Source organism: Tinamus guttatus, unplaced genomic scaffold (genome assembly GCF_059628265.1).
Source record: "Tinamus guttatus ecotype Peru unplaced genomic scaffold, ASM5962826v1 Tinamus_guttatus_pri_ptg000646l, whole genome shotgun sequence".
Taxonomy (NCBI): domain Eukaryota; kingdom Metazoa; phylum Chordata; class Aves; order Tinamiformes; family Tinamidae; genus Tinamus; species Tinamus guttatus.
In genome coordinates this window covers 712,697-734,974 of record NW_028289180.1, presented here as the reverse complement: position 1 = coordinate 734,974, position 22,278 = coordinate 712,697, and the positions used below count along the sequence as shown (strand labels likewise).

The 22,278-nt window shown below is 46.6% G+C and overlaps 1 protein-coding gene across 1 annotated transcript; it reads left to right on the top strand.

Annotated features, from left to right (window-relative positions):
* The first annotated feature begins 95 nt into the window (after positions 1 to 95).
* On the top strand, positions 96 to 20,434 carry HGD (homogentisate 1,2-dioxygenase). Its single transcript, XM_088535786.1, has 14 exons — positions 96 to 107; positions 336 to 407; positions 2,915 to 3,003; positions 4,777 to 4,882; positions 8,560 to 8,619; positions 9,370 to 9,461; positions 10,114 to 10,148; positions 11,625 to 11,704; positions 11,965 to 12,064; positions 14,463 to 14,587; positions 15,230 to 15,334; positions 17,353 to 17,479; positions 19,304 to 19,485; positions 20,075 to 20,434. Exons 1-14 carry the CDS (start codon positions 96 to 98, stop codon positions 20,204 to 20,206), a joined length of 1,317 nt encoding a protein of 438 aa, XP_088391912.1. The 3' UTR covers positions 20,207 to 20,434.
* The last annotated feature ends 1,844 nt before the right edge of the window (positions 20,435 to 22,278 follow it).

Here is a 22,278-nt window from a genome sequence, read left to right as displayed (position 1 = left end):
TTCTTCCTTCTCCTATACATCACCCTGTCGTTCCTGAGCCACATTATATATGTGTTATTTGGTATATTTCCAAACTGGTGCAAAATGTGGTCACTATGTACCTGCAGGTTTAGTAGAATAGGAAATCTTGTCTGTTTTTCCCAGTCAAGGACATGGCTGGCTAATGAAGGCAGTCTCACACTGAGGAGCTGTGACAATGGTTCATGGAGATAAACAAGCAGATCACCTGAACAAGCCTTATTGCATGCAAAGGCTTTAGAAAAAACCTTGGGGAAGGGCTGGCTTGTTTGCTCATGTTTTAAATCACTGGTGTGTTTGTGGGGTTTATTTTGCAGTACCTGTCAGGATTTGGAAATGAACATGTTTCTGAGGACCCGCGCTGCCCTGGAGCTTTACCAGAGGGACAGGTACCAAGCTCTTTAATGTGTTATTTTAAATGTCATGAAGTAGAGTGAATATATCGGTTCCTGTGTTACTTTTTGTCTGAAAACATTTCTATTCTTTTCTCGGCCACTGCAAAAATGATCAGGAGTCTTCTCTATGTGGGAGTAGAATATTAAGATGCTGGCAAAAGCCAGAATTAAAGATTTCCATCAGGACTATCTATTCTCAGGTTCTTTGAGAACTTCCGAGTTTCCTCCTGGGGGTTGGAAGCTCTCGTAACTTACTTTTGCTCAGCAGCATTTTCTCAGAAAGGAGTTTGGGATAAAAATGGCCTAGGCTTGTTGGGAATGAACAACTGGCTCTAGCACTGGAATAGATTGGGGTAGAAGCGTGAAGCTTGGCAGAGAGCTGGTGCTCACACAGGACTTGGCTTTCAGGATTTCTATAGGAATCGATTTTGACACACCTGAGACAGCAACTTCTCTAGGAGGATGAGACAGAAATGTATGCAGCAATAAACTGATGGCTTTATTGTTAAAATAAAATAATTACAATTACCATAAATTGTTCTGGTTTGTTTAGCTTTAAAGAAAGGAATCACCACCTCTTTGGTGCTACCCACTCAGTCCACAGATATGAGAACAAAGCACTGAAGAATTGAAACTATCATTCTTTTTCTGTTGGTCTGCTTTATAACAGCATAAATTCTCTGAGGCTGATTGTGCCCTCCCTTGAATCTCATGTAATCACTTAGATTTGGATGGCAGCATTTTATGCTCACTTAATGATTTTCCCTGCTGCAAGTCTGTGCTTCATCATCTGTGCAAAGGAGCATACAGAACTAGGGTTAACTAGGGAACTTCACCCACATCATTTCCCAAGTTTTTTATCTCCTCGTTTCTGACATTTTACATGAAAGATGCCAGTACAGAGAGTAACGTGTAAGACCCAGATGAGTTAACTGTGTAAATTGGTCTCTAGGTCTGCATTACAGTCTATGGTATAGCCAGTAGAAAGAGAAATCGTTCTGTTGGTTCTGATACTAGTGCAGTGTCTCGTTTCTGAGAATGGGTAGAGAAAGACGTGTGAAAGAGGCACCTTGTAACTGGGAGATGGATCGGAGTGACTGCCAATCTGAACAGGCAGTGTTCCAGCCACTGGTCAAAGTTGCTCTTTGCAAGCTGCTATCTGTATTTTCCCATGGTAACAACCCTCTCTATAGGGTGAGGACATCCAAAATTCATACCAGTGTATGGAAATTAAATGGAGTCCTCCAGTTCCTGATGGGGGTACCCTCATTTGGATGAAGTTTGGACTCAGTGTCAAATGAGTTAATAGAAAATTTAAGGACGAGTTAGAGAAAAAAATCTCCAGTCCCGAGGGTGGATCCTTTCCCCTCTGCAGTATTTATAAGCCTGGCATCTGCAGTAATGCTGGCTCAGATAAAAATGACAAGGGCTATTGATCCCCCTGCTTCACTGCGTACCCACACTGACAAGATAAAGTTGGCAGGCTGGAAAGCTATACACATTATGAGGGCTTTACTCTTTCCTTATATTCACCTGCCAGGCCAGTGTGTGATACTGCATGGATGACTGCAGCAGGATGGCAGGATGCTCAGCTGCATGGGGTAGATGCGAGAGCCGGTGCCACATGGCTGTCCCACCAGAACATCTCCCCCAGTACGCGGGTGCTTCTTGCTGATCTCAAATACATACCGGCCTACTGATATCAAGATGTTTAGCTGCTCTTCTCTCAGAAGTTATAAACTCAGAGGATCTGTTAAACCTGTGCTAGTCCATTCTCATGCCTCTACAAAGGGGAAAGTGCATCCTTTGAGCTCCAGAGGGAGAGCTTAATGGCCCAGGAGCACTACAGAAATGTAAAGGCTCCCATACAAATCACTCCCACTGGTGGGTAACCAGGAACAAGGCAGCGTTACACCTCAGAAACATCTGCTCTGGGCACCCCTACTTGAGGCAGAGAGTGGGGTAGGAACAGGGGGCTCATCATGTTAGAGAGAGAGAGCAAACATGCAGCTTCTAGGAGATGGGAGTTCTTATCAGCGCTCTGCAAAAGCTGAAGGAAAATGATTTTTCCCCAAGCTGGAGCTGCCCCTCTGGATATCTGGTCTCTAAAAGGTGTGTTTAACAACCTGCTTTGTATTCTGTAAGCTAGGTTGTTAATTCCCTCTGCCCACAAGCTCCTTTTGCAGACGCTCCCAGCCACTGCCCTTTATGGTTTGCTCCAGCAGCTGGTGCATCTGCTCTCGGCTCTGATGATTCCTTAGGGTACCTCTTGAAGCTGTTGTGTGTGGGAACAGGTTTCAGGGTCTGGCTGATACCTGCTGGCTGCTCATGAAAGAAGGAAAATGCCACTGCCGGGACTGCAGAGCAGGCAGTGCGCTCACAGGGATCCCTCCACCTCGTGGCATTGGGCTGCCAGGTGCCCAGCACAGTTCCCTGCTGGGAACTTGAGAGGCGAAACCTGTGCTGCTCGGTCTCACTCATTGTTTTTCTTTCCTATTCAGAATAACCCGCAAATCTGCCCGTATGGCCTGTATGCAGAACAGCTCTCAGGCTCTGCTTTCACCTGTCCCCGGTCCACGAATAAGAGAAGGTACCGTAACACTGACCCCGCCAGTGACCAGGTGATACGTGTGTGTGGAGGGAGCAAGAAGCAGGGAGCTGTGGGCAGGCTGGCTCTGTGCGGCCAGCCTTTTCTGCAGCCCTGGTCACGCGGGGTCTCTGAGAGGACACATGCAAAACACTTGTCCACTGGAGCACCTGACTAGCAGTACCAGAAATTCGCTTGAAGCATCCGTCACTCCTCCCTCTCCGCTGGAGCAGCCCCTGTCCTTGTCCAGGGCTGGCACGGGCTAACTCATACTGCACTCGCATGGCAGTAGCCAGCAGCTCAGGCCAGCGCGCTGCCAGCCTGGCACATGCTGGGGCAGCTTGTTCTGCCCCAGAGCAGATGCCCTGCACTGCACCATCCCGGTCATCTTGCTCTGGCCAGTGCCTGCCCGCAGAAGATGGGTTTTTCATTTTGCCTCTCGCACAGAGGCTTTTCTGTCCCTTCTGTTGTTCCTTCAAGTGAAAGGCGAATGCATCATCTGAGCTGCTGAGCGGTGCTCCACTTGCCAGGCCGATGCCAGCCCTCACCGTGTGTGGGAAAGTGGATGAATCATTCTTTGCTGCACGAAGGTGTCCTTGATGGAAATTTTCCAGCTCTCCGGGGAGAGCTACTTTCTCTCCTCTCCCACCCACCCAGCCAAACTGTAACCATCACTGTTAACACAGCAGAGGCTTTGGCAGCCCTGCCTAGCCCAGGCTTTCGTGTTTACTTCTACTCTCCTGCCTGGTGAAATCCCTTCCTTTCCAGCTGTGGGCATGCACAAAGCGGGTGCAATGGCTGTGGCGCTGTGTGTGGAGAGGGGAGCAGGAGAGGGAGAGGGCAGAAATCCACACATGCTGACCCAAGGCATTGCTGCATTTCTCTCTCTCTCTCTCTCTTTAAAAGGGTGGCAGAATAGCCTGGGCCATTCCCTTCCCCTTCACCCTTGGCGCGGGACAGGAAATGGCTCTGGGATGGCTGGTGACATGAACTGACAGGGCCAGGAGACCACAGAGGCTCTGGCCATACTAGGCCTCAAGGGAAAGTGGCCCAAGGGCATCAAGAGACCACTCAGGAAACCCACCAGCTAAATCATACCAGAACAGGGATTGGCAGATCTCGCAGCCTGAGCTAGGCCCATACTTGGGCAGAGGCCTCCAGAAAGGATCCCAAGGGGTGATGGAGACACAGAGGGGCTGCATGGTATTGGGAAGTTGGTCTTCGCTGCCTGGGCTCACTGCCCATCCTATGGGCGCAATCAGCCAAGCTTTGGATTCTGCTTTCGGTAACCCATCCAAATGCAAATGCTGGCTGTGATCTGCTGCCTTCTGAAAGCTCCTCTGAGCTCTCATTTAGACACTGTGCTCCTCGCTGCCTTCTCTGAACGCTCTGTAGCTCTGATTAAATAGCCCTTGTCCTCCACTCCAGAGAGAGCTTGTTTCAGACACAAGCAAAACTTTTTACATATTATATATAGAGAGAGATATATACACATATATGTGTATGTATATTTATGCATCTGTGTAACTGTAGACATCTACCTCTACGTAACAGCTGGTTTTCCTATGTATACTCAGAGCCCAGAAAAAAATCCTTATCTCTCTGTAAGTCTCTAGCTATGAAATAGGTTGATAGGTTCAATATTTAACCTACCTTTTGGTTCAGTTACTGCAAACGTGAATTTCATTCATGTCTTGAAGAGTTAAATCATCCAGCAGTCATCCAGATAATTTAACCTGTTCTCCAGCCTAATCCAAGCCTTCTCCTTCTTTCTAGCTGGCTATATCGGATCCTCCCATCCGTCTGCCACAAACCCTTCCAGCCTCTTGAAGGGGGCCACTTGACACACAACTGGGATGATGTTGAACCTGACCCCAACCAGGTAACCACATTGGAAAGCACCCTTGCCAGCTCTGTTTAAGTCTACTGTGGGTTTTACAGCTAACATGCAGTGGAAAAAATGCACCACTTGTATGGCTGCAAGCATTTATCCCCTCCATTATTTATCCCCCTTATTTAACTTAAGTTAAATCCCCAAAGCGCATTTAATAACTGCATCCTCTCCATGTCCCCTTCACCCTGAATCATGCCCCAGCACGGCAGAGCAGCACCCCGTCTCTGCTATCCATCTCCCCCTTCCTGGGCTTTCGGAGAGGCTGCTGGCTTCCAGCCTGCTTATCTGCAGCCCTCATGGGAAATCAGGCTTCATTCTAGAGTCACGCGGAGACATGGCATTTGTCTTCCTCGCTTATGGCCTTGCCATCATCTTTAATCATGATTTCTTCCCTGCCAGCCCCAGAACATTTGGCTTTGCTAATCTGGCTCTTTCCTTCTGCCATTCTCCTTTCAGCATAATCTCGTGTTCATTGGTTTCAGCTCCTCTCAGGTTTTGACCTTAGATGCATCATCATTAGCTAATTTCTAGCTTTCTGGCAGCCTTGCCATTTGTCTAAATATTTTCCCTCTTCTCCTGGAATATGTTTTCCAGTTGCTGACCGAGGAGCAGTGACAGGCACATATTTATGTGTCTTTGGTGCTCCATGTCAAATGAAGCTCCACAGACTTCTGTTATCACCTCATCATCCCCCATGCCCTGCTATAACCAGCATCTAAGTTTATAGTTATCTATGATTATGATATTTCCAGGGTGTCTGTTTCTCAAGCATGATAGGCCATTAATACACATACGCTACCTAAGGCACTAGCCATGCAGGGGGCATCAGAGAGTGGTTGGATGAATGTGAGAACTGTTAAGTAATACCAAACACAAAGGTATCGTATCTCAGGAAGGCCACAGATCACTGGAGTCTGGCAGAATGTACTAGGAAAATAGCTGTATGAGTTTTGCCATTTTAAGCACCCATGGCTGGCTGCTCTTGGGTATTTTGGACATTTTTTCCAACTCAGTGCTCTCATTCTCATGTTCTTACATCCAAGGGAGCCAAACACAGCAAAGATGCACTAGACAAACAGAGCACAAGGCCCAACAGTTTGCAAACCCTTTGGAGAAGGGAGGAAGCCAGATGCCATGTTCAGCTATGATCAATGGTCTGGATTATACCCTGATTTCCCACTCTCCTTGTTCAGCAGTAATGAGGACTGCAGAGGTTTCCACAGAGACCAAAGTGAAAATGAAGCTGTTATGTAGGAATTGCACTATACTTATTATTTAATCTATAGACTTACTGTCATCTTTGATATTCCTCATTGAGAAAAATTTGCTCCCCTTTATGCCTTTAGGCCATCTTTTTGCCTGACATCTATTTCTGTTCCCTTTCTCTCTTTTCTTTTACTGTCTCCTGGGTCTTCTCTCCCATTCACTCTGTGTGTCCTTTCTGTCAGGGATTCACAGTTCCCAGTCCTGAAGGCTTAAAGTAATCAGCACATTACTAGTTCATATTGAAATGTCATCACTGCCCTTCAAAGCTGTCATGCCAATAAACAGGAGACGGGCAAGTTCACACCCCAAGTCTTTGCTTCAGGCTGGCAGCTGATGCAGACACTTATTCTGGCCATGGTTTGCATTTATGCTGGGTTTGTATTTGGGCGGTTGTTTTGACAGGCACAAAAACAAAGGAAGATGTGCTTTGAAAAAGTTAAATTCCAAATCTGAGGTTCATCGTTATGTTACTGACTCATCTGCTACGTGAAAAAACCTCAAAAGGGTCATATCTGACCTACTGGCAGGTGCACTTGGCATGTCCTTCCAGTAAAAGGAACTTTTCCAGCAGGCTTCTCCTCTCTGCCCAACATCTGAGCCGTTTGACCTTGAGCAACACCGGTATGGAGCCACCCAGGTCTCTTCACAAGGCAAAGGTGCCCCTCAGCAAATGGCTTGGTGCTCACGGGAGACTGGACTGCTATCTCCTTCACCACTGCCATCCTTTTTCCTGGTCACATCATACGCTGCCTGTGGCTGGATTTGTCTGAACTCTTAGCTCATCCTTCGGCCCATCCGTGGATCATGTAGCTAATAAGCAAATAACACCCATGCCCTTGCCTAGCTCTCTCTTGTCCCTTCCTTTGAAGCACTCCATGACCTTAAGAAGATAAGCCTTGAGATCCACTTCCATCACGAAACAGTGAAAGAGGAAGAGCTCATTCCCATTTTACCAAGAGAGAAACAGAGTCTGGAGTGCCGTGTGGTCACAGAGGTGGCCACGTGAGCCTGAAAATTGGTGTCCCAGCTCTAAGCTTTAACCACCACTCTCCTTTCTCCTTCATTGAGGCCTCCAGCCACAATCCTTTAAACTTCTCGTCCTCCTTTGGTCCTTAAGACTCCCCAAGGCTTGGTGTACGCCAGGGCCATTCACAAGTCTTTCACTCACACCGTTTTTTGCACTGCTTGCTAAGACCCACATAAAAAAAAGAAAAGAGAAAAAAAGACAACAACAACAATGAAAGTAACGAACACAAGTGGGAGGAGGGGACAAGCATCACAGCTGGCCCTGGTGGGCACAGCAGATAAATTCCACCCTGCTCTGCTTGGCCTTACTCAGGGATGTGTTTGCTGTGTTCAGCATGACCATATTTCTGTTTTGGCCTGAGGCTGCCTCTCAGGAAGTCATTTGGACCCAGTAGTTTCATTTTTCTCTGTTCTCACAGAACAGAGTATTTCCATGAGCAGCCAGACTCCCTGAGCCTGGCTGTTTCTGCACAGTGGTCTCTGAGACACAATGGGTTCGACCTGCAGCCATCCCTTGGTGTGCAGGGAGATGCAGGTGGGCAAATATCCATTTTTTAGACATCCAGATTTTTTTAATGAGACTTAGGAGAACTTAGCTCATCTGAAAACCCCTCTCAACTTTACCTGTAATTCCTCCATAGAGTTCAGAATTATAGGGTAGGGCAGATGCACAGAGTCCCATAAACATTGTTTTCTTAGGAAAACAGCCTAAAAACAGTGCAAGATCTCCCAGGCCATGTAGTTAAATGTAAAGTATTCCTGTGGATGCTCTGAGTTACAGCCACTTTAAACTGTGGTAAATCATATTCATGCAGGGGATAATTCCTGTGGCTGCTGGCAATGAGATCTGGCCGTGACCCAGGCACATCCCAGGGACTGTAGGCATTTGGGCTAGTTTGCACGGAGACCTTTCCCATGGTAGGTGCTCAGCTGCAGCACCTTTTTCCCAATAACTGTGAAGAGGTACTAATTATGATATTAACAGTAATAAATACTTGGGCATGCTCTGGCACCTTCCGTCTGAGAATCTCTACAGGCTTTGCAGGAATTAATTAGTGCAGCTTGCAGCTCCTCATCACACAGATCTAGATACATGAGCTTTGGATATGGGGAAAATAAGGCAGAGCAAGAAGTGTTATGCTCAGATCATGAAGAGAATGAATCATCCAGTGCACAATAAAGCACAGGCCCATGGAAATTTGGCTGTGGAAAGCCAGCTCATTCGAAATTCTCTGTTCTCAACAACGCTGAGGGCAGGCAGTGAGGGTTAGCTGAGGCAGGAAGGTGAGGGGACATGGTCAGCTTGCTTCTCCCTTTTGGTCCTTCGCGCTATAACCGGTGCTGTTTCTTCCTTTTGGTTCACTGGAATCTAGCTGCGTTGGAAACCTTTCGAGATCCCGAAAGCCTCCCAGAATAAGATGGACTTTGTGAGCGTAAGTCAGGAGGCCTAAGCTTCCCACCGTCTTCCTTCTTCCTTCCTTCTTCATTGCTCCCTTGGGTTTGAATGGGAATACTGCAAAGTTTGCTGAGGACAAACTCAGGTTGGAATGTGCCCTGGATCATGAGAGTTAGTGGCATTGCTCAGGGCTCTGACTCAGGCCATGCGAAGGGCACCGTTCAGCCCCACATGCTGGAGTGGGCAGGGTGCTCCAGGCCCCTGCAGGTCAAGTACCCAACGTCAGGAGAAGGCTGTAGGCTCCTTTCCTTCTCTCAAGTCCCAAGACTTCCCATTTCCCCATGGTTTTGCACATTTGCACCATCACAAGGAACCTTAAAAAAAAATCAAAGCGCACTTTGGAAGATGTTCAAATTTCAGCAAGCAGCAGTGTTTTTTATACCTCTTGATTTGCAGTGCCTTTGCAGGAGGGAAAGTGGGTAGGGTTGCAGATTTCGATAAGCTGATGGTGGATTTGACTTATATCTTTACCTTTCAGAATGGTCCCTATCCCCAGCTCTTCCCAAATCAGGGGCTGAAAATCACCAGCTGACAGGGATTTCTAAATCTAAGGGATTAAGATGCTAAAGAGAAGCCAACAACATGCTTGGACACAGGCCATACTCAGCCCAGGGAGCGGGGAGAGAGGGGCGAGCTCCAGCAAAGCAGTGGGTTGAGGAGAGAAGAGGGGGCTGCTCTCTGCCCAAGTGTGTGTCGCTCACTCCATGTGTTGTGGGTTGCTCTCCAGGGCCTGCACACGCTATGTGGCGCTGGCGAGCCCCGAGGACGCAATGGCATTGCCATCCATGTCTTTGTCTGCAACACCTCCATGCTTGACAGGTCAGTGACTGGTATTCTGGAGGCTCAGGCTCTCTGGGATGCCTGCAAGCATATAGGCCAGGAAAATGGGCTGCCTATGGATAGCACTTGCTGGCTGCTCTGCTGGCAGCGCTTGCTCTATGTCCCTGGGTTCTTGTGCACAGAGGTGAAGCATTTGGCCTGCAGGGATTTGCAAAGCAGGTCATGCTGCAATGCTAAGCATCAGATGCATGGGTGGGGAGCCACTGAGAGGAAAAAGGAGCGGAGCATGGGGGAGAAGCAAGAGAGGATCTGCTAGATCGAGGTGCTCTTCTCCCAGAGTCCACAGCTGTCCTGGGGAGATGAGGAGCACCGAGTTTGCATGCAGCATCTCAGGGGCATCACTAGATCCTTGCAGCAGACGGCAGGGGCATCAGCCTATGCCCTGGTTCACAAGGACTGATTGCCCCAAGGTCACAAAGACAAGGAGCTGGCAAAGCTCAGAAGAGACCCTGCTTCAAGCAATGCCCATTGACCTGTTTCCTTTGCACCACACTGACCATTGCTTGAGCTGAAGGGGACATCTCAGCCATGACAGTCTTTAAGCCCCAAGGACTCTCTGTAATAGTCTGTAGAGTGTGCAAGTCTCTGGGGTTTATGAGACCCTGATCTCCCTGTTCTTCTTTCTCTTTAGATGCTTTTATAATTCAGATGGTGACTTCCTGATTGGTAAGTAGATGCACTGACTTTTCATCCCTGCTGTGAGGGTGTATGTGGGTTGCCACCTGCCTGCCTCTTTGTTCCTCCAGAACAAGGATTTATGGGGGAGGATAGACTTCACTCTTGTGCTATCCAGATTTCATGGCTTGGCACCAGCTGAGCTGTTGGACTCACTCCACCTGCCTCATGCAGCTCAGAGGGCATATGTCTATGCCAGGACTTGACCTTGTTTTTGAAAAGTGACCCAGGTTCCTTGGCAAGGTGTTCAGAGATTCTTCTTAGTGTTGCAAATTGGTACTGGACACACTGTGGAGGTTTTCTGGAGAACATAAGTCTTACGATTACTGAACAGCTCACAGCTAGATGCCTTCATTGCAATCCAAGACTATCTGGCAAGGCAGCTTAACTCCTGCATTCCCCCAGCCTCAGGCAACTGTGATAAGTGCCATGAAAAGCGTTGAAGTTGGCACATTAAATGCAGACATGCTGAAAGACCTTCAGACCACTGTTAGGAGACTGAGAGCCTGATTATTTCTTTGAATCTTTCTCAACTGATGCACAGACCTTTGGCTTACCAGTAAAAAATATTTCTCCCATAAAATAACTATTTAATTGTACTTGTTTACCTCTCTCACTACAATGAGGTAAAAGCACCAGGACAGGTTTTGCAAATCTGCTGATTTGTCCAGTCAAAATGTGAGCTGTCCCACACCAGGACAGTCATGGAAAAAAAAGTGGCCCTAAGTAAGTGAAGCACTTTTTCTACCCTCAGGCAGAAAAGAGAGTAGTTATTCCCAGGTGTCTCACACTACTGCAACATGACAAGGACAGGTACATGCACTATTTTATGTGAAGATCATGAGCTGGACAGATACGGCCACAAGTATATCAAGTTTCATATATCTGGGCTTAATGGTACTAAACTAGCACTGTGCCTTGTAGCAAGGTGCTCCCCTGTGTGCAGGAAGCAGCTTTCTTCTCCTCTGGCCACCCATGAGCAGCATGGAGCAGGTTGATCCACCAGCTGGAGGGGTCTGGCCCAAGTAGGACCATGTTGCAGATGAGAGTGATGCAAACGCTCCAAAAGGGGAGCATGAGGTGAGGGAAGACCTGTCCTCAAGCTCAGTGTGAAATACGTGGCAGGTCTGGGTATGGGGGATGTTTTGCAGTGGAATGAAGGAGAGAAGGGCTCCTGCTGTGATCAGAGGACCATGGAGAGGCTCTAAATGCCCTATGCACAGTACAAGTACCTCTGCTGAAAGGCTGTGTGCAAGGGAGATCAGGGAACAGCCTTTCCCAATGCTGAGCTGCACCAAAGTAGGGCAGAAAGGGCCCACAGCCCTGCCAGCGAGGGCCTGCTCGCTGCCCAGGCACAGGGAGGATGGTGTTGCAGCCGTCACTTCCAGCACTGTAAATCCCAGCCGGAAACCCCTTGCCTGTGTCTTTGTGGCTCCAATGGCCCTTACCCAGGTTTCATCTCCACAGTGCCTCAGCAGGGGAAGCTGCTCATCACAACGGAGTTTGGGAAGCTGCTGGTGGAACCCAATGAGATCTGCGTCATCCAGGTGAGGGCACAGCTTCGCCTGTGGCTTTGGAGCCCAGCTGTGGGGCCAGCGGCCAAGCCACTCTTTGGGCAGCCTCTGGTGAGCTCTGAGGCTGCGTAAATGCAGCTTGGGGGTGATCCAAGAGGAACCTGCTTAGATCAGTCACCACATCCAGCTCACAGAGACACAGCGTGCCTCGCTCCAGCATACAGCTCTTCTAGGTTTGTCCACAAAGTGTTGAGGAGAGCTTGGTGTCTGCTTTATTTTGTCTCTTCCTCCAGCAAGGAATGCGTTTCAGTGTGGAGGTGTTTGGTGAGACCAGAGGCTACGTCCTGGAGGTGTACGGCGCGCACTTTGAGCTGCCTGACCTGGGACCCATTGGTAATAATCTCCCATCAGACTCACCGGGAATTTCACAGGGATAGAGTGAGGAACTGCAAGCCAAAAAAAAATGGAAAAAAGAAAAAAAAAAGATGGCTCACTCATCACTCTGTTCCCCTGGGAGCAAAAGGACCATTTCTTTCCAACCACCTTTTCCACTTTCTCCCTTCCAGGATGGGAGCCCCAGTCTGTTGGCTCTGAACCTGTTCATACCAAAAGAAACTCCAAAAAACTCATCACTGATGCTTCTTGCTTATGGAAAGCAAATAATCTGAAGCAATTGGAGAACATTTATGTGAAAGAAAGGCAGAGTTCAGGAGAAACATTCTCAACCCTCAATTTTAGAATTTATCATGTGTTTTTTCCTCAGTTTTGTTAACATCCGTCTCATTGCTCCAGTGGCAGAACTCTGCTTTCTAATGCACAGCCTCTCCACAGAGGGGCCATGCCTAACCAAAGCATGCAAGCACTCAATCAGGAATCACAGCAGCGCATGAAATTTGCCTTTACCATCTCCACTATGAAAAAAAAAAAAAAGGTAGGAAGAGAGGAAGTGTTATCTGCTGTTCCCCCTGGAAAATTAGAGATCAATGAAATGAGCAGCACAGGTCTCAGATCAGCAACACGTTCACAGCTCCCCATTCGGTGCTGGCAGAATGAATCTGCTTGCAGAGAGCACAGGCCTAACTCGGTCAGAAATCACAGCTCCCCTCTGCTGGCAGCGCTGTCCTCTGCGCACTGTCACGAACGGGAAGAGCCCAGCTCTTGCTGCCCCAGCAGATGAATTGCAAGAGGGAAGGGCACCTGGACCTCACCTGTGGCCTGGCCACCCTCGCGGCCGTGGCTTCCGTGCCTCCACGGTTCAACTTCCATGACACTTGTTTCTGTACATCTCTTGCTGAGCAAACACCTCCTACTACACTGTCCTGGTTACTGCTACTAAGACAGTCCCAGAGTGGTTTGACTTCTCCTATAACAGATAAAATAACTGCTATGCCAACTATTTTTTTCTTCACTTTCAGACCAGTGTTTTGAGGAGATTTGAGGAGTTTTTGTTTTCATTTCTATTTCTTTTTCCCATAGACTAGGCTTGTTTTGTAGACCTCGGTGAGATCTAAAAGACTGGCCATGCTAGAAGGAAACTGAATAAATATTAGAAATCAATAAGGTATTCGGCATGGCCCATCTACATTCAGAGGATTTTGCAAAGGTCTCGCAGCAGTAGTGAATCCAAAGCTGGCCATCCTTCCAGGCAGAAATGGACCCAACCTGAAGTAATGTAATTGGGCCCTGCTCAAGTATCTCTCCTGAGAGAACCATGCTTTCCCCTTCCACGCTGAGTCAATGGTGATTTTTCAGCAGCTTTCCCTTTAGTGTTCTGAAATACCCTCTTTTCACCCAGTTGTTACATTCTGTGCCCGCTCCATTTGATCAGTGGTATTATTACACCTGCCTATTTGTAAGAAGTTTTCCCATTACCTAGTCTTTCAGGCACCCTTGGAAGGTTTTTTTTTTTCTCTTTTTCTTTTTTCTTTTTTTCTCCAGTCTTCACAAAGCAGCAATCTATTATAACATTTATTTTCTGGAGAAAATAAAATGAGCACACATGCCTGTAAACCTTTTCAGGAGCTGGTAATTACGAGAGCTCCTCTTCTCACCACCTACCCCTCTTCCCCTCAGAGACCAAGATCCTTTGTATTTCCATCTTTACTCTATTCTAACTTCACTTTCTACTTGAGAAACGACAGCTGGAGGATACCACAGACTGTTAAACCTTAACAGCAGGTAGTAATGTCTTGCATTTTCTCTGAGAAATTCAAAGCCCTTTGTAACAATAATACTAATGAGAAGAGATGATTGCTTTAGCACCCATATGGTGCTTTGTGCTTTGGAAGGCACTCCTTGCACTAGCCAGTCCCACAATTTGACTGGACTCTATACGTATCCCCAGCCCTTAGTGTATTACTTTCTTCCAAGTGTACAGAAATGTATTAAGGCCCCTCATGATGTCTCTCTACTTCCACATGGCTAAATGTCCAACCAACAGGTTGCCTAGGAATAGAGAACAATTCATCCTTCACTTTATTTTTTTTTCCTTATCCACAATTGTTACACACCTTTAACTGAGGATGAAGTATTAATCCCATTCAGAAAGAAAGTAGGGGACATCAGTCTTAGTCACATGAGGGGAACACGGTCTTAAATGCTAGGATGTATTAGAATTACCTACTCAGAGAAGCAAAAGCACATTAATATTTTAGGTTTTGTGGTGGCCTGAGAAGCAATGAGAAGGTCATTCAAAACACCAAAGGACACCCACAAAGCCAGGAAATTGCAACAGCCTCTTGCTTCATTAGCAGGTTGCCCAAAGACCTCAGTTTTTTTTCCTCTCTCCTAGGAGCCAATGGTCTGGCTAACCCTAGGGACTTTTTGGTGCCTGTTGCATGGTATGAGGATCGACAAGTGCCAGGGGGCTACATGGTGATCAGCAAGTACCAGGGCAAGCTGTTTGCAGCCCAGCAGGTAAAGACGTGAGGAAGGACAGGTAACACCAAAGCACGGTGACTGGCAGATCGTGATGTGGGATACACAGCTCTGCTCGTGTGGGCAGTCTCAGTCTTCTCCTGGCCTGCTTCTAGTGAAGCTAGTAATTGCAGCACTGAGCCCTTGCCTCGTGGGCTTATTTATCTTTCCTGCTATGGCTCCTCAGCATGGAAAATATACTTGTAAAAGTTTGCTTGACCCAACGACTTGGTGAAAGTCTTTGCCACCCACTTTCCACATCTTTCTAGTGTCAGAGTAGAGAAGAGTATCTGGGGCTACTGGGAAAACCCAAGGTTTCATTGCTAGAGAGACTGCCTTGTAGTCAGTCTTGCTCATGCACAGTATGTACAGTCAGAAGCCCTTGGAGCCTGAATCTGCTCCCCATCTCTAGTGGGGACAGAAGACAGAAGCTCAGCAAGTGGAAAATCATGGTGAGGTAAACTGTGTCCTCACAGTGCTGGGCTACAGCCCATAACCAGCTCCATGCTCGAGGTGTTCAGTGTGCTTCTTATCAGCACTAAGCCTATTTTTAATTTGAAAAGGTGAGTGCCCTATATGCATGCTACATGTTGGAGAGGCATGTATGGTAATCTTCTGTCTCTGTTGTTATTGCTTTGATAGGATTTTTCCCCCTTCAATGTTGTAGCCTGGCATGGGAACTACACACCGTACAAATACAACCTGGATAACTTTATGGTCATTAATGCTGTTGCTTTTGACCATGCGGTAAGTTCTGGAGCTATACAAAGCACAGCAGTGCTTTATGGATGCCAGAGAATCAACATTCACCCCGAGCTCCCACAGATCATCACCTGTTAAAAAAATCTATTGTTCTGTAAGAAACTGTATGAAATCCCTTGAGCAATTTCTCTGGGCCCACACTGACTTCTTGAGGGTTAATATAACCTCCTAAATTGAAGTAACTGGAGGTGAAACAGTTTACTCAACAGCTTTATGCATCTCGACACAGAATTCCTGTGCCCTCAAGGAGGCTGAATGCTGAAGCCACCAAGAGGTGAACACTGAAGTCAACATATACCAAGCAACTCAGATGTCTCTGAGGTCTCAGTTTCTCTGAGACTTCTTGCTTCGAATTCTTGTCTTGATTTATCTCTTACAACTGTACAAATTTCTTCCCCTGGTTCCTGTGAGACCAGGACTGGAACAGTGTTTGAAGAGCTGGTGGCTTTCAGTGCAGTAATTTCTAGATCTCATGGAAAATAACAGAATCCAAAATCAATGACGTGAGCAACTCTCCTAATGAGGAAAACAGCCCAGTAGGAGATGTACCCACAGCTATGCGATCTCTTGGCATTGCTTCTGCAAGGGGATGTGCAAGGAGACTGTAGCATTTCTAGTGAGAAAATCAACAGAAAGTATTGTTCAAATTCCGGAAAAGCCTGCCAGGAGAAGGACAGTTTTGGGATCAAGGCCCAAAAAAACAGTTTACTGGACAATAGACCTCAAAAATCCTTGAAGCAACTCACAATTTCTCTGTACTTTCTTCACACTTTTTGTAAACTAACAGGAACTAATTCCTAATATTGGATATTTGTGCTCTCTGTAATAAGCTAAGGAAGAGGTGTCACCTCAGACAAGTGCTGGAGACACTGCAATACCCTGCGCTGGAGTCCCAGACATGTCACATTTGCTCTGTCTCTCAGCTTCCTTCTCTGCTCAAGGGGGAAGTAATTTTGATTCATTCAGAAGAAGAAAAGGGAGGGAAAGCAAACTAACTTGAGACCCTTAGCATGAAAACAGTAGAGAAAGTGCAAGGATTATTATTGCTGCACGTGGTTTGCTTCTCCATACCCTTACACTTCCTCAGTAGCCCCCTCCACCAGCAGTATCCAGATCTGAAACAGGTCCTAGCCCATCTGAAGATCAAACAGTCACAACCTCCTCACAGATGCCTGGACTGAGCAGCCTTCCCAGCAGAGCTCCAGGACACAGGCACGCCAGGTTCCTGGCCAGGGCTGCTCTCCAGGCTGCATCTGTGCATAAAATTACAGCAGAAATGTCAAAGTATGCAGGACTAGATCTCTGGAGTTCGGTCCAACAACTCAGAGGAGGATCGACTAGAGCTGGTTGCTCACGGCAGTGTCCAGATGGCTTATGAGTATCTTTGAGGAAAGAGACTCAACAATGTCTATGGGCAACCCATTCCAGTGTTTGACCACCTCACAGTAAAACGATTTTTTTCTTGTCTTTAAACAGATTTTTTTTTTGCTCTAGTTGGTGTCTGTTGCCTCTTGTCCTGGCAGAGCTGGCATGGAGAGATCTTTCCACCATTTACACCTCCTCTTCTCCTGCCTGTCAGTCTCACTCTCTTCCAGCTGGCCTCTCCAGTGTAGGAGGAGAGAAGAGGAGCTGCACGGTTGATGCCAGCATCCTTTTTGGGCAAGGAGGAGGAAGCAATTCAGGACGCAGGCTAGCCCCTCAACTGGGTATGTGCCCTGGACTGTGCGGGAGTCAAGGCCAAGTACAGGGAAGACTCCCTGAGGGCAGCCAAAGGAATGCCCAACCAGTCTCATCTCTTGCCCCCATGTTCATCATCATATTGAGAAAGGGAGTGGTCTTGCACATGGTCACAGATCTCACCCACACCATCAGATGCAGGGCATAAAAGTGTCTTGGCAAAGGAGAGGCTGCAGTATTCAGGTTTATCAGCAGGATAACCTAAGCCTTTTTCTGTTTCATGCTATTTACTTTGGTCTTTTTATGTTTGTTTGTTTGTTTTTCAGGATCCTTCTATTTTCACTGTCCTAACAGCCAAGTCTACCCGTCCTGGAGTGGCCCTTGCTGATTTTGTCATATTCCCCCCTCGATGGGGGGTAGCTAACAACACCTTCCGGCCTCCCTACTACCACAGTAAGTTTGCTGTTTATTGCTTTTGCAATAAGGCGTGCAGAAAAAGAAGCCTTATTTTTTTTTATGAGATTGAACAGGGAAGAAGTTGCTTGTTGCACTTGACATAGTTAAACTCAGTTTCTTGGAGTCAGAGAGTCCTCCTTGGAAAAGGAAGAAAACTAAAGTCGTTCCTATTTACAGTGTCTTAGGAAAACTGAGAGGCGATGGGCTGTTTGGGGCTGGATAGATGGATGTGTCTCTACTCAAGGGGCTCCCACAGAGATCAAATGCATATTGAACACTGCATTGTACAAACAGGTTAGAAATTGTCCTGTCATCCAGCCATAAATTTCTTCGTATCTCACTAGAATATTGTAGAGAAAGAACAGAAGAAAGAAAAACACTACATCACAGGTGGAGAGAAGGACAGAGAGCTAGAGAGATGCCCAAGGGCACTCACAGGGTGAAGCCAGTTACAACAAAGGACTGAACTGGGTCTCCTGAGTCCTTCTCCCACTGTCACCATGTGCATTTCAGCACACTCAGTCATGGTTCCTCAAGCTGTCTTAGCCTTGCTCACAAGGGTGAATATGTATAGTGAAGTTCCAAAAATTTCCCAAGCTGTTTTCTTACTGACCAGCCTCTTCTTCCTAAGCAATATTATGAGTCATACGACACATCTTTACCATGGTAGGCACCCTGATAATGAAGCTCTTACAGTCTGCTCCTTGTTCTGAGTGCTCCAAGCACAGTACATGAGCAAATTCAATGAAAAAATCTATAACAACCCAGTCTTGCATGAGATGCTGACAGTTTAGGATGAAAATTAATGATTGTTTGCATATATAGAGAGAGCAACTGTGCTTTGAGCTAAATTAGTTTTGTTGTTAAATATTTCAGATCCTGTACTATACCTAACGAAAATTGAACTAATGGTTAAAAATGGCTATATTTAACATAGCTGCAGAAGCATGTCTCCATGTTAAAAAAAAAAAAAAAAAAAGACCACTAAGCAAAAAGTTGCCATATTGTTTAATCACATCAGGTCTACCAAGACTGAAAGATTGTTAAAGCGTTTCCTCTATAAGGAGCATAATTTAATAAGAACTGGATGATTAGATTTAACCATCCTTAGCCAACTTAGAGGTATATGACTCCATTGGTTTCAGTGGGTCTACTTTTAGTATTTTTCCTCAGGGAAGGACATAATTTGGCTCCCTGTCATTGGACATACAGCAGCTCTTGAGAACTAGATAGATAATGAGCGAATCTAAATCATAAGATACTAAAGTGCCTAGCTGAACTGGAGGTAGTAGAAAAATATGGAGCAAAACAATTTTGCGCCTAGGACTCGGAGCAGCAGACCAAGATGTCCCGGTAGCCTACTGGCTATGCTGCAGCCTTTCACGTCTCCGTATTGTGCCCCAGTGACAGTAACACAGAGCTAATTACACCATCAGAGATAATTATACCTGCCTTTCCAAGGCCCTCAGAATTCAGACGAAAGCCTGTAAATATCCAGTCAGGCTTTAGGCAGTCTAAATGTTTTAATACTTACATAGCTCCAAGTAATAGGAAAAGCACAGGTCTATCAATAGCAGTGCATCTCTTCACTAGGGAGCTCTTGGTTTCTGAATCCAGATAATTAAGAGTGTATGAAAACCTGTATGGAGCCCAGCTTTACCAGAATTGCTTATAGGGTCACTGATATCCTCTCTTGTGTTACACTGCTTAGGAGCCTCCGCTCTATATATTGCCCACTTCATACGCTGTGAGTTACACATGGTCCAGCTGCAGTGCTCCAAACTGTGCCGCATTGCGGCTTCTCTTTGCCTGCCCCCACAGGGAACTGCATGAGTGAATTCATGGGGCTCATCAGAGGCCACTATGAAGCAAAGGAAGAAGGCTTTCAGCCTGGAGGGGCCAGCTTGCACAGCATGATGACTCCTCACGGGCCAGACGCTGACTGCTTCGAGAAGGCAAGCAAGGCAAAGCTGGAGCCTGAGCGGGTTGCAGAAGGGACTATGGTAAGAATTCAAGGAAAACAGTAGGGTTTTGTGTGCAGCACAGTATTCTGCCACTGCAGGACTCTCAAAGAATGGTCTAGCTTCTTGCTGGCAAGTTGGACAAGTACTTGGATCAAACTGTTGCAGTACTCACATCCCTTACTGATCAGCACTGTTCAGTACCCAGGAGCATCCTTTATGAGACACCAGGCAGCTTTGATAATCTGCCTCCATAAATTGATGCCTGAGCAGGGAGCCAGGAATTTTCATGCTAATAAAGTTATTTTTTGCCTTAGCCTATAAACAAAGAAGTGAAACCCCTGACTGTCCTCTTCTCCCTAGCCCCTAAAATGTCATAATGATGATTGTGAGCCGGCCAGGTGCCAGAGCTCTTGGAACAATATGGCTTTACTAGACGTGGAGGGAATCCAAAGTCATATCAGAGACCTAATTGATAACAGTATTGCAGTGCCAGCTCTCAAGAGCTTTCACAGTCTTTGCTGGGAGTTGCTTTCTCCCCCGGGGTTGAGCCAGTTAGAGGAAGAGCCACCTTGCCTAAATTCAAACTCTCAATATCTCCTGCCCTAATAAATTTTCCTTTTCCCAACAGGCCTTCATGTTCGAATCTTCCTTCAGCATGGCCGTTACCAAATGGGGCCTCAAGACCTCCAACCGCCTAGATAAAAACTACTACAAGTGCTGGGAACCTCTGAAAAGCCATTTCAATCCTAATCGCAAGTAAAGAAATTGTTGCTTGCAAGACATGAATGAAGACAGGGAAATCCAATACACTCACAGGCACTGCGGTAATCGACTTGGGCAATACAGAGTGCTCCAGTACAGAATAGTAATTCCAGCAGCCACTGAGTCGTTAAAAAGATCATGCCTATGTAACTTGAAGTGTGGTAAAAAACACCGCTTTTCTTAGTTTTCATGTATTTAATTAAAGCTTTCCTTGTGCCACATCGAAGCTGAAATACTTGTATGTCTCTCACCATGCCAAGCTGTGGTGAATACCCTACCTTGTGTGACTGTGGTAGCCCCATTTCACAGGGACCTCCTGGAAATACGATGTGAGGGGTCGTCCACAGGGTGGGTAGCTAGGGCTCAAGGAAGCGTTGTGCTGTTTGTAAAGGAAGAACTTTCAAAATAAGAGCTGCAGACTGTGCCTTCCATCAGAGCAGGGCATTTCACACTGCTTTTCTGTGGGTGGTTGCCAAGAAAAGCCCTTACTGTTGCAAGAGTATCCTGCAAATTGGAAGAGATTGGAGAGTCCTAAGTGTTTCACTTCTAATTGAAGGAATATTTTCTTTTCAATGTCATCTTTCTTGTAGGCATCTTTCTACACCAGCCTGTTTATCAGCACTTGGCAATTTTTCTCCCCAGTTACGTATTAATTTGCACTTTATTTAATGTGAAAGGGCTTGACTGGGCAGCCCAAGTATTTGTTCCTGCAAACGTACCTGGAAGAAAAGTTGAGTGCAGACAACTTAATGGAATACCTCAAAAAACTCTGGAATATTCAAGTTGCCTTCTCTTCCTATATGACAATTTGAAACCACTCTCTTGTTCCACAGGGTGAACACAGAAAATGAAGCCCCTGGTAGGTTAGGAATCCAGGAATGCCAACCCTCAGGCCTGTGTATGAGCTACATACCCACGTTGTTGTCATGTTAAAAGCGGGATTTGGAGGGCTCAAGTTTAGTAAGGCAGCAAGGTAGTAAATGTTGCTGTCAAGGCATCTGTCTGTCTCATTTGTGTATGGGCTTACAACACACTCTTTATCTCCAGTGTAAATCTGATTTCTTTTTCTGAGTTCGTTGAGATTAAAGAGAAGTTTGGGTAACAGTCTGAACTGGGTAAGTTTGGTGTCATCAGGATCTGCACTTCTCACTCCTGAAAATCTTACTCCTATCTACCAAAAAGGGAGAAAATCAGACACATTAGACTTGTCCATCAATGGACCTGCATCAGATTCTTGAGGGGGAAAAAAGCACCAGTTTGAGCTAAGCATTACATTATGAAATCCACAGGGAGATGTTTGCTTTAAAATAACCAGCTTGGAAGACCATATTCAGGAGAAACAATTTGCCAGAGAAGTTGATTTCATCAGAGTGATCCAGGGATAAATGCTTTACAGGCCCAGGGGAAAGTCTGCTTTCAGTTTGGGATGTAAACTATTATCTAGTGATCTGCATGCTTGAGTTTCCATTGCCATAGACTCGTCGCTGAAGTAGACATGGGTTGTAACATATCAGTCAAGGGTAAATTTCCACAGGGCACAATCACTCTTTTGTCTTCACCCCTCACTTCGGAAAGGAAAAAACTCCTTGATTCCTCTAAGGATGCCATCCTGCTGCCTCAAGCCACCACCCCCACCTACTGGAATGCGATAGGCTTCTTCCGAAAAACAGCTTGGAGAGTTGTGCAAGTAATGGGAAAAGCAGGGCAGCCTTTCTCTGGGCACCACGCTCAGGCCTGCGGGGACTGCAGTGGCACGAGCCACTCTGACGTGCAAGAGCAGGGCCGCGGTAGGCGCAGCGATCCCTCCCAAGGCTGCCCTGCGAGGCCAGAGGCGCTCCGTGCATCCACAACCCGGCCTGGACCTTCAACTGCCCTGAAACCCACAGAGCTGAGAGGGAGAACTTAGGTGGGTGGTAACTCCAATTCCAACTAGCTAAGGAAATGGGTCCTAGGAGATCAAATTAGTTTGTGGCAGCAAGAAGATAGTTAATTTAGCATGCTCAGATAAGCAATTACTTCTTTCCCTAAATACCACTTTCTCCATGCATTGCTGCCCCTCTCTCCCTGCAC

Bases quoted from the DNA above. Each gene is read 5' to 3' on its own strand.
- HGD (XM_088535786.1), top strand. The intron at 408-2,914 runs GTACCAAGCTCT...TTTCCTATTCAG, and splicing joins GAGCTTTACCAGAGGGACAG to AATAACCCGCAAATCTGCCC. The intron at 11,705-11,964 runs GTGAGGGCACAG...CTCTTCCTCCAG, and splicing joins ATGAGATCTGCGTCATCCAG to CAAGGAATGCGTTTCAGTGT.